Below are 12,778 nucleotides of genomic sequence, written 5' to 3' on the forward strand. Positions count from 1 at the left end.
ATGATTTTGAGATCCATCTTTTCACACTGAGGACAACTGAGGGACTCATATGCAACTATTACAGAAGGTTCAAACGCTCACTGATACTTCAGAAGGAAAAACAATGCATTCGTGACCCTGGAAATGAAAGATCAGATCGAATGCACTGTGTTGTAACAGAAATTTCTAGGAAGTTTGGACTGGACATATACTGAAAAAAGTGATTTTGTCAGACTATGACGCAATCAGGATGAGGAAGCATGCTTTTCAGATGAGATCTCTAATCTGACAGACAGAAAAATAAACTTGACATTTGCAATAACGACAGAAGACATGAGATCTAAAATGTTCTGACATGTTCTGTTAATTTATTGCACAAACAGCTTTGACAAAATGTACTCTGATATTAAACACATGACCAGGAAATCTGGGGAAAGACAAGGGAGCTTTCATAATATTCAGGTTCAAAACTGTTAATACGGCTGTTGTTTAGTCTTTGAGTAAAACATGAGACGTTTGATGATGAAACCGTTCAGGATTCATTCCGAGGGGCGACAAAACCTCGTCTGATCCTTCATTTTGCGTTTCAACAACACAAAAGAGTTCATAAACAGATGGATCCATAACATACAAAAAAGCGCTCCTCTGACACTTAATAAATGGTAGTGTCATTTGGGAAAGCAGTGAAAGAGCTCTGCTGAGCATCACAGCCCCGTTTGACAGGCTCGAGGAGAGGCGTCTCTCAGCAGTGGGCAGGACGTCTGGAAATAAAGACCCTGCAAGGCTATTGGATTATTTGTTTAGGCTTAAATGTTTTACAAAAGTGCCACTGTAGTAAAGTGAGAAGTCTAAGCCCTGTTAAACGGGACACTAAATTAATCAGTTATTTAAACCATTGTGTTTCCTTCACGTCTGGACAACTTCGTAGCCTACAGGAATAGTTCAACCGTCATCAATAGGTCCAAACTCAAAGTCATGCTGCTCCAAATATCACAAACTAGAATGCTTATGCTGCTTTTGTCAATATGTTGAATGTGAATAAAAAAAAGCACCAAGAAAGTATCAGCAATATGTATTAATGTGCACCAGGTTTGATATGAATGGCAGTGGTCATGTGTTTCATAAGTGATAATGTGGCAAGCTTGAATGTACAGAAAAAGCTTTAAGGTCATTTGACATTAGAAGACTTACGACATGACACTTTAATTGTATGGACTACTTTTGATCCCTTTTTATGTTTTCAGTGTCTGGAATAAAGCAGCATGAACATTCTTCCAAACTTCTTTTGTGTTTTACAAAAGAAAGCCATTCAGTTTGAAACAACATGAGGTTGAGTAAACAATGACAGAATTTTCGGTTTTAAAGGATTAGTTTGTTTCCAGAATAAGTTCTCAACCCCATATGATCCGAGACGTTCATGTATATCTTTCTTCAGTCGAAAAGAAAGTAAGGTTTTTGAGGAAAATTTTTCTTCATATAGTGGACTTCAATGGGGATCAACAGGTTGAAGGTCCAATTTACAGTTTCGATGAAGCTTCAAAGGCCCTTCTTCCTCAGCTGGGATCGTGTAGAGCCCTTCGGAGCTCCACTGAAACTACAATTTGGACCTTCGACCGATTTGCCGACTGCATTTGAGAAAATATCTGGAATGTTCTCCTCAAAAACCTTAATTTCTTTTTGACTGAAAAAAGAAAGACATGAACATTTTGGATGACATGGGGGTGAGTACTTAATCGGGAAAATTGTATTCTGAAAGTAAACAAATCCTTCAAATGAACTATTTGTTTGAAAGCAAGCATCTCCTAAACAAGTCAAACCACTTGAAGATTCGTATAATGGACTCTCAGAGTATATTAACCTCAATGGAAGAGGAATTCTGCCACGTGTAATTTTCCTCAAAGTTAAATGCATACAAATCAAATGATGTAACAGTCACATAAAACATTTTAGATCCCAGTTCAGATCATCTCTAGCTTTTTGCATATGTTGTGTTAAAAAAATACAATTTATCGTGATGGATCTTCAGCGAACATACTCTCCAAACAAAGTAATCACGTTTATATACAGGATGTACAGATGTGTGGCTGAAGCAGTCGGCCGAAGAAGAGATGCTGACAGTCTTTGGTAGAAACACAAGGAGAGATTTGATGACGATCAAGCCAAACCAAATCCACTCAGTCCAAAACCTCTGTCAGCCAGACCATGTGCTCGAAGACACAACATCTCTGTTTAACCCCACACTTAAAGAAAGGGGTTATAGTTTTCAACAGATCTCCACCTCTTAAAATGGTCAATGTCATGAAAAATGCCCAGATCATACTCCAAAAAAAAAAAAAAATCACTTTCAGGGTTTCGTCAAGATACTGTCCAAAAAATTCTAGGACTTTAAAGAACTTTTCAAGCACTACTTTTTTAACTTTCAAGAAATCTCACTTAATGTTTTCTACTGTTCAAGGGGAAAAAATCATTTAAAAAAAGATTCACAAACTTGCTCCGAAATCCCGATCTGAATCAAATGATTTGCGAACCATCATTTCAGATCAAGACTCGAAGTTCAGAAGCAATCTGAAGGCCCGATCTGAATGATGATTCACAATCTGAAGTCCCGATTTGAATAATGATTTGAGAACCCGCTCTGAAGTCCCGATCTGAATCAAATGATTCGCAATCTGAAGCCCCAATCTGAATAATGATTCGTGAACCATCATTTCAGATTAGGACTCTGAGTGCAAATCATTCAATTTGCAGAATGATTTGAGAACCCGCTCTGAAGTCCCGATCTGAATCAAATTATTTGCGATCTGAGGTCCCGATCTGAATAATTATTCGAGAACCTGCTCTGAAGCCCCAATCTGAATCAAATTATTCACAATCTGAAGCCCCAATCTGAATAATGATTCGTGAACAGGACTCAGTGTGTGGATTGCGAATAGTTCAATTTGAGGAATGATTCAAGAACCCGCTCTGAAGTTCTGATCTAAATTAAATGATTTGTAAACTAAAGGCCCGATCTGAATAAAATGATTCGCGATCTAGGCTCCGAAGTCCCGATCTGAATAATAATTCATGAGCCATCATTTTAGATCAGGACTCGGAGCGCAGAGTGTGAATCATTCAATTCGCTGAACCTGCTCTGAAGTTCTGATATATGATTTGAAGATATGATCTGAATCAATTGATTCGCAATCTGAAGGGCCAATATGAATCAAATAATTCACAAACCAGGCTCCAAAGTCCCATTCTGAATAATGATTCACGAACCATCATTTCAGATCAGAACTCGGAGTGCAGATCGGCAGTTGTTTAATTCGCTAAATTATTCAAGAACCCACTCTGAAGTTCAGATCTAAATTAAATGATTCGCAATCTAAAGGCCTGATCTGAATGAAATGATTTGTGAACCTGCTCTGAAGTCCTGATCCAAATCAAATGATTTATGATTTGAATCAAATTAATCGTGATACGTGATTGGAGCACTTTGAAACAGTGAATCATGTTGTGACGCAATGGTTTTTTAATGGTTTTTAAATTCAAAATGAATGGCTCTTTTAATTTGATCTGATTTTTGCTAGTAAATCGTTTGAAATAAAAAGAAGTCACGAGTTTGAATCAATCTGAGCGGTTCCATTTTAAATGATTGACTCAACTGTTTTGGTCCATCTGTTCCTTATTTTGTGTATTGAGCCAAGTTTACACGATACTGTCAGTTCTACTACTGGTTTAGCTCTATAGTTTTGTGACATTATTTGAAAATTAATGAATTTCGCATTAAAAGATATGTGCTTATTAAAAAAAAATTAAATACTTATTTCATAGACACATTGTTTTTTCAATAAGTCTAGCACTTTTCAAGTACCTCGTTAGGAATATTGCTATTTTCAAGGGTTTTTACATTTTAAAGAAGCCTTACATTTTAAAAAGTCAAGTTTACTCTACAATCAAGATTAATACATTTTTTGCATTATTTATTGTTCATTCATGTCAACTATTAGAAAGTGTTTTATATATATATATATTGATGGTCCAATTTTTTTTTTCTGGAGTGAAATACAAACAGGACATTTTTCATGAAATTCACCCCAAAATTATAATACACCTAGTTCGACAGACAAATAGAAAAGGCAAAAGTACAGTAAGGAAGAGAGGATAAAAGAGACAGTAAACATTTAGCCACTCAGAAAGAGGAGTGTAAGACAGACAGAAAGACAGACAGAAGGCACACTGCTTTAAAAAGCATAATTCAGTCACTGCTAATGTACAAAACACAACAGTAGTGCCAGACACAGAAGCATCCAGACGTTACAGTATCAAAAACCTGTTAAATCAGAAGAGCAATGGGAAGACCGGCGAGAACTTAAGTCACGTGATCACGAGGAGGCAGGACGTTGCCACCTCTCTAAAGACGAGGTCAAAGGTCAAAGGCGACAAAAACGCAAGAGGATCGAGTTAATGGGAAACAGAGGAGTAGTTTATCGGAATACTGTGCGCACACACCAAGAAAAAAAGACAGGAATATGAAGTTTAAATCAAAAATAGATGATAACAGAAAACGCATGAAAACAAAGTGTTAGTGAATTACAGCAGGTTTCTGTTGCCAAAAATGTTCTGAGGGTCCACATACTCCTTCACCGACTTGAGCATGCCGAGCCCCACGCCGGACACGCTGTCTTTCATCCATTCCTTCCGGAGCTTTCCCACTGTGAGAGAAAGAGAAGAGAGAGGGATTGAGCAGACGTGTGCGGCAGACAGCAGGACGTGAATGGCTCTCGTGTGCGAGCGGCTGTAAGCACTGGATGATGGATGTTGTGGGGTGGGCGGCACTGCTGAAACGCTGAGATGTTTTGCATGATGTGATTTATGGAGAGCAGCAGACTATCAAACTCATTATGCTGCCTGCGCTCCCAGCGGAGAGAGAGAAACCGCGGCAGAGCGTCTCCGCGTGCCGCGTCTCTTCCTCAGCGCTGTCTGTTTGTCTGCTGCTCTCGCGTTCAGACTAAATACCACAGGCTTCCACCCAGCATACATCAACGTCAACACAACTTTACCAGAAAATAGTCATTAAAAAATAAATGAATGCCAAACAATGTTTTGAAACTAGTTGTAAGCACAATTCAAAAAATGATATGACACTCAATCATAAAATTAATGAATAAAATGAAGGGTAGATGCCATGGTGGCGTTCTGTTTTGAGGTAATCTAAATGGTTCTAGCATTGCTAGGTTTTTATAAATGATTAGTAAATAATGGTAAAGATGTATAAAATTTAGATTAAATCCAAGTTATGGCCAATAAATGGCTTATATACCATTTTGTTAAAAATAAATAAACCATTTTGAATGTTTCAAGTGAATTTAGGCAGCAAATCATTATTAAATGACCATTATTATTATTATTAATAAATATGTTTTTATAAATTGAACTTTAAGTATTAGATGAAGGAAAAGTTAATCTAAAAAATTCATCTAAATAAGATGGGAAAAAATATGGGAAATGAGTATTAATAATCTAATAGCAGCAAATGTAGATACTTTACTATTTAAATAATAATAATAATAATAATAATACTACATTTGAAAAAAATCTGTCTAATCAGCAGAGATTCATGCCTGAAATTATCTTAATGCATAATAAAAATAAAACAAATATTCAACAAGACTATAACAATGTAATAATATAAAAAGTTATCTAAATGCAAAAATGGGGGAAATGAGCATGAACAATAATCTAATATCAGCCGATGCAGATATAAATATAATAATAATAATACATTTAGGGAAAAATCTGTCTTGTTTTAGCAGAGATTCACACCTGAAATTATCTTAACAGATAAAAAATAAAATAAAACAAACTTACCAACAGATATATAAACCTGAAATTATCTTAATGGATAAAAATAAATACTAAAAAATTACTAAAATACTAAAAAATAAAAATTATTTCCAACAAGACTATAAAATAAATATAAAAAAATAAAATAAAATAATCTCTCTCAGATCACACTGACATGTCCTTTATGAGAGTTTGTTTAATATGTATTAATTAAACCATTATAAATATTATACTAAAATATAGATATTTATTTAATTAAAATAAATGTATGTAATTTATTTAATTAAAATTCCTTTAATTGTTTCTATAAAAAGTAAATAAAATAATTGAAAAGTAATTACTCAAACGAATCAGTGAATCATTTGTGTAAGCACTTCATTGAATTTAACTGTCCAAACAAACGTAGAAAGAGAACTAACAGAACATTTGTCACTATAAAAACGATAGGCTTCTGAGAATATTTTTAAAGTGCCCCTATTATGCCATTTTAAAGGTAGTTAATATTGTTGTAATAGTCTCTTAAAACAGGTTTACATGTATGCAAGTTCAAAAAACACTTTAGTTTTCTCCAAAATTAGATTTATTTTTACCCCGTTTCTAAATGATTCGTAAACGACTCGTTTGAAGCAGTTCGAAGAATCAGTCTCTCTAAACCCCTCCTTTCCGTGAGCCCTCACTGCTGTGATTGGTCAGATGGTGCAGTCCTTTTGGATTGGTCTACCGCTACAGCGCAAACCGAAACGCCCATTGGCATAACTGAACGACAGCTGCGGAGACCTGTTAATGCATAGAAAAGATAGCCTCGATTTTACCCTATCAATTCGAGCCGGAGTCTGACGATGAAACTGTTGAAGTGGCACATCGACAAGAAACTGTATTGCAAGCACGACTGGAGCAGGACGTTTCTCAGTGGGTGTAATATGTTAACTGTGGAAAGTGCTTGCAATTTGCTTTTGTAAGCGAACCGGACACACCTCTACGTTGTGAACTTCAACACCGTACAATCCATAACACTGCGTTAAGCCATCGTTTATCATTATCATTACTTAAACTAATAAGGCAGACAGACAGTCAAGCTGCATCAATCACAAGACTTTTTAGACTACATTGCACTCACAGCTGAACAACAGAACTACAGAAACGCAAGTTCGCCGGTTACCAAGACATGTGCGGGGTTGTTACACACCATAACGTACACAAAGACGTATTTTGAACGATCGCTAGAAAATACAATTATTAATCATACTTACAGGTAGAAGTTCAGAGGAGCAAGCCGGTCCAAATAAACTGGGCACTGATCCATTTTTTAAAACCAAGCGTTTGGTGAATCTCGCGTTGTAACGTTACTCCCCAAGATTGGAAAAGCAGTCATCAGTAAAATGACGCAAACACAACACAAGATTGGCATTGGACTGCTGAGGTGTTGAAAAAATTAATGTTAACCACTCATTCTTGATAGTTTCTCACAGGCTGTCACAGCACAGGGCGTCTTCTTGACATGATGTAATCCACATGAAAATGGTAGGCCTACTGTTTGTGGGCGGGCAAGTTGTTCGCGAAATTGAACGTGGGCGGACATTACGCAAATGTGTAGCTCGTGACGTGTGGCCGTTACAGAAAAAAGATTCGAATTGCTGACGACTCGTTTAGGCGAATGTGAGCCGACTCTTTTTTTTGTTAGACAAAAACTTTATTTATAGTGCACTGTCGGCGTCACAACTTTGCAGATAGTTTATGTTCACATACAGCTACATGACACACTACATGAAATATCATATTTGAAAAGGCATAATAGGGGCACTTTAAGGAAATGACTGAAATGAATCACTCAATCATTCAAGCAGTTTGTTGAACTGAACTGTCCAAACGAACATAACAACCTTATCAAACAAAAACTAAGCAACATTTATTTAATCTAAAAAAGGAAGGGCTTCCTATCATATTTTGGAAGTAATGACTCAACTGAATCAGTGAATCATTTGTGTGTTTGTTTTATTTGTGTGAATCAGTGAGTCGTTTGTGTTCATTGCAATTAACCAACCAAACAAACCTTACAAACAGAACTAATTAAAAAAGAAAAAAAAGGCTACAAAAAGAAGGGTTTCTGAGAACATTTTGAAAGTAATTATTCAAATCAGTGAATCATTTGCGTACGCGGTTCAATGAATTAAACTGTCCAAACCAACCTAGCAACCCTAGAAAAGAGAACTAACTGAACATTTATGTCAGTACAAAAACTCTAGGCTTTTAAAATATTTTAATAGTAATGACTCAAATGAATCAGTGAATCATTTGTGTAAACGATTCATTGAACTGAACTGTCCGAACAAATGTAGCAACCCAAAGTCACTATGAAAACAAGGGCTTCCAATCATATTTTGATAAAACTAAATATTAAATAAATTAAACAAACAAAAAATTTAATTAATTAATTAATTAATTAACTAAAACATTTATTGGATAATAAATATGAAACCAATGTCCAAAAAAAGATAATATAATTATGTAATATAATATTTTTATGATTTATTTCCCAGATCATTCAAACAGACATGTCCTTTATAAGTGTTCAGTTAATATAATACCACACAACATACTGTACTGTTTGCAAGAACAATTTAATTATTAATGATTAAATCATCATTATTAAACCATTATTGATATTGTTGGATTTGTTACATTATTATTACATAATTATTGTTGTTCTAAAATATTAACTTTTAATATTAACTGTGTGTTAGATGAAGGAAAATGTACTCTAAATGCAAAAATATGGGAAACGTGCATAATCAATAATCTAATAACAGCCAATACCAATAAATTTATTTTAAAAAAAAATAATAATAATATTTTTTTAATTAAATAAAAAATAAAAACAATAAAATAATAAATTAAATAAAAAATAAAAACATGTATCGGATAATAAAAATCAAACCAATGTCTAAAAAAGATAATATAATTATTAAATATAATGTAAGATTGTTATTATTTCTTTCTTAGCTCATTAAAACAATGACATCCTTTATGAGCGTTCAGTTAATATAATACCACACAACATATTGTTTGTGAGAGCAGCAGTTTAGGGAACCTTTACATCCCCATCTTCTTTCTCTCTCTGTCTCTGACGCTTAATATGATTGATAAGCGAGCAGACGGCGTTTCGTCATAATACGTTACTGTTTGAGAAGGGGGCGGGGTTTAGGGCAAGGGCAGCTTGCTATTGGCAACACCCCAATCTGAGACTCTCTTATACATATGCAAATGGGTCTTGCGGCGACAGAGCCAGTCATCTCGCATGAACGAACAGACGGCCGGCCCACTGAACGCACAGCCAGCCAATCACGAGAAGCGCACGTCGGCCCCTCCTCGAACCCCCAGTGGTGTATTTGTGTCTCTGATGGGCGACAGACAGAAACAGAAGGAGGCATGACTGCATCATTGCCTCCATCACGGAGATAATTTACACATCTATCATCTCGCCATCAGCCCGTATTCCCGCGCTCTCTTTCCATCACTATCCTGTCACTATTCATCTCTCATAACCACTTTCGCACAGCTGAGACATGCAAAAAACTCAAGAGACAAAAGCATAGGTGTGTGTGTGTGTGTGTGTGTGTGTGTGTGTGTGTATGTGTGTCCAATAATAGCTGAATGAAGTGGAAGCGGTCTGAGTGTGTTGGAAGCTGATGAACTCTTTCCCCAATAACCTCTGGTCTTCACCTGCACAAACACACGCATGCTGTTTGTACTCCTACGCTGTCCTCAACCGTGCGTTTACACATGCTGTGCTCTGAGACTCTGGGATCAGCTTCGAAGAAATCTCGAAGCATGTTAGCATGGTGCCCAACAAACAAATCCTAAAAACAAAACTCCTGCTGTTAGGTCCAACTAAATGTTATAATCCGGGTCACGGCACCAAAAAATAAAACACGTAAGTCTGAACATATCACTATTACTAGAGATGTTTGGCAGCAAGGGTGATCGTTGTTCTGGTGAAAGCTGAAGCATTTAATTTATTTAAGAGAATTTGTTTGTTTGGACAGTTGATTTCAGTGAATTGTTTAAGACTCATAAATGATTCACTTATTCGAGTTGTTACATTCAAAATGTTCTTGGAAGTGAAAATGTTTTGTAGTGACTTTAATTAGTACTGTTTACTAGGTTCGTTTGCTTGGTTGATATCGGTGAACACAAACGACTCACCACTGATTCACATTAACAAACAAACAAACACAAATGATTCACTGATTCATTTGAGTCATTACTTAAGTATTATAGGAAGCCCTTCTTTTGTAATCAATTAAATGTTTAGTTATTTCTGTTTGATAAGGTTGCTTTGGACAGTTCATTTCAATTAACCACTTCAACTAATGCTTCAATGATTCATCTGAGTCATTACTTTTAAAATATTCTCAGAATCCCATAAGTTTGGTTAGTTTGTTTGGACAGTTTAATTTGCTGAACCGCTTACACAAACGATTCTTGGAATCCCTTCTGTTTTGTAGCATTTTTTAAATTAGTTCTGTTTGCTAGTTTTGTTAATTTCAATTAACACACAAATGACTGACTTATTTACACCAATAAACAAACACACAAAAGATTAATTGATTCATTTGAGTCATTACTTCCAAAATAAAGGAAACCATTCTTTTTGTAGTGAAATAAATGTTCAGTTAGTTCTCCTTGATAGGTTTGTTTGTACAGTTCAATTCAATGAACCACTTGCACAAATAATTCACTGATTTGAATCATTACTTTCAAAATGTTCTCAGAAGCCCTTCTTTATTGTAGCATTTCTTGTTTTCCTTTCTTTAAAAAAAAATTCACAGAAGCCTATAGATTTTGGAAGTGATGACACATGAATCAGTGAATTATTTGTGTAAGCTGTTCATTGAACTGAACTGTCCGAACACAAACGATTCACACAAATACACAAACACACAAATGATATACTGATTCATTTAAGTCATCACTTCCAAAATATGATAGAAAGCCCTTCTTTGGTAATTAAATAAATGTTTAGTTAGTTCTGTTTAATAAGGTTGTTAGTTTCATTTGGACCATTCATTTCAATGAACCATTTAAACTAATGATTCATTTGAGTCATTACTGTTAAAATAAAAAAGACTCTGGGATCAGCTTCGAAGAAATCTCAAAGCATGTTAGCATGGTGCCCAACAAACAAATCCTAATAACAAAACTCCTGCTGTGAGGTCCAACTCAATTTTTATAATCCGGGTCACGGCACCAAAAAAAAAACTTTAGGCTGAACATATCACTATTACTAGAGATGTTTGGCAGAAGGGGTGATCGTTATTCTGGAGAAAGGTAAAGCGTTTAATTCATTTAAGAGGATCAGTTTGTTTGGACAGCTCATTTCAGCGAATTGTTTAAAACTCATAAATGATTCACTGATTCGAGTTGAGTCATTACTGTTAAAATATTCTGAGAAGCCTATAGATTTTGGAAGTAATGACTCAAATGAATCAGTGAATCATTTGTGTAAGCGGTTCATTGAATTGAACTGTCCAAACACAAATGACTCATTGATTCACACAAATAAACAAACACACAAATGATTCACAGATTCATTTGATTCATTACTTGCAAAATATGATAGAAAGCCCTTCTTTGGTAATTAAATAAATGTTTAGTTAGTTCTGTTTAATAAGGTTGTTAGATTCATTTGGACCATTCATTTCAATGAACCATTTAAACTAATGATTCATTTGAGTCATTGCTGTTAAAATAAAAAAGACTCTGGGATCAGCTTCGAAGAAATCTCAAAGCATGTTAGCATGGTGCCCAACAAACAAATCCTAATAACAAAACTCCTGCTGTGAGGTCCAACTCAATTTTTATAATCCGGGTCACGGCACCAAAAAAAAAAAAAAAAACTTTAGGCTGAACATATCACTATTACTAGAGATGTTTGGCAGAAGGGGTGATCGTTATTCTGGAGACGGCTAAAGCGTTTAATTCATTTAAGAGGATCAGCTTGTTTGGACAGTTCATTTCAGCAAATTGTTTAAAACTCATAAATGATTCACTGATTCGAGTTGAGTCATTACTGTTAAAATATTCTGAGAAGCCTATAGATTTTGGAAGTAATGACGCAAATGAATCAGTGAATCATTTGTGTAAGCGGTTCAATGAATTGAACTGTCCAAACACAAATGACTCAGTGATGCACACAAATAAACAAACACACAAATGATTCACTGATTCATTTGATTCATTACTTCCAAAATATGATAGGAAGCCCTTCTTTTGTAATAATTTTTTTTGTTAGTTCTGTTTGATAAGGTTGCTAGGTCCATTTGGACCATTTTTAATTAACCATTTAACTAATGACTCACTGATTCATTTGAATCATTACTTTGAAAATATTTATCAGGAGCCTATAGTTTTTGTAGTGACATAAATGTTCAGTTAGTTCTCTTTGCTAGGGTTGCTAGGTTTGTTTGGATAGTTCAGTTCAATGAACCGTTTACACAAATGATTCACTGATTCATTTGAGTCATTACTTCCAAAATATTATAAGAAGCCCTTGTTTTTGTACTGACAAATGTTCAGTTATTTATTTTTGCTAGGTTTGTTAAGACAGTTCAATTCAATGATTTGAATCACTACTTTCAAAATGTTCTCGAAAGCCCTTCTTTTTTGTAGCAATATTTTTCTGTTTGTTTGGTTGGTTAATTTCAATAAACACAAATGATTCACACAAATAAACAAATGGTTCACATTTAATTAACTACTTCCAAAATATTATAGGAAGCTCTTTTTTGTAATAAAATAAATGGTTAGTTCTGTTTGATAAAGTTGCTAGGTTCGTTTGGATAGTTCATTTCAATTAACCATTTAAACATACAATCCAATGATTCATTTGAGTCATTACTTTAAAAATATTCTCAGAAGCCTATAGATTTTGTAGTGACATAAATGTTCAGTTAATTCTCTTTGCTAGGGT

General features: G+C 34.9%; 1 protein-coding gene across 1 annotated transcript in view; it reads right to left on the reverse strand.

Annotated features, from left to right (window-relative positions):
- Positions 1-320: 320 nt before the first annotated feature.
- Positions 321-12,778, reverse strand: part of agps (alkylglycerone phosphate synthase) — a 69,949-nt gene continuing 57,491 nt past the window's right edge. The window contains exon 20 of the mRNA XM_073845890.1: positions 321-4,676. Within this exon, the coding sequence (XP_073701991.1) occupies positions 4,555-4,676 (122 nt within the window). The 3' untranslated portion in view covers positions 321-4,554. The remainder of the gene's footprint in view (positions 4,677-12,778) is intronic.

The sequence above is a fragment of the Garra rufa genome, chromosome 8 (assembly GCF_049309525.1).
Source record: "Garra rufa chromosome 8, GarRuf1.0, whole genome shotgun sequence".
Classification (NCBI taxonomy): Eukaryota; Metazoa; Chordata; class Actinopteri; order Cypriniformes; family Cyprinidae; genus Garra; species Garra rufa.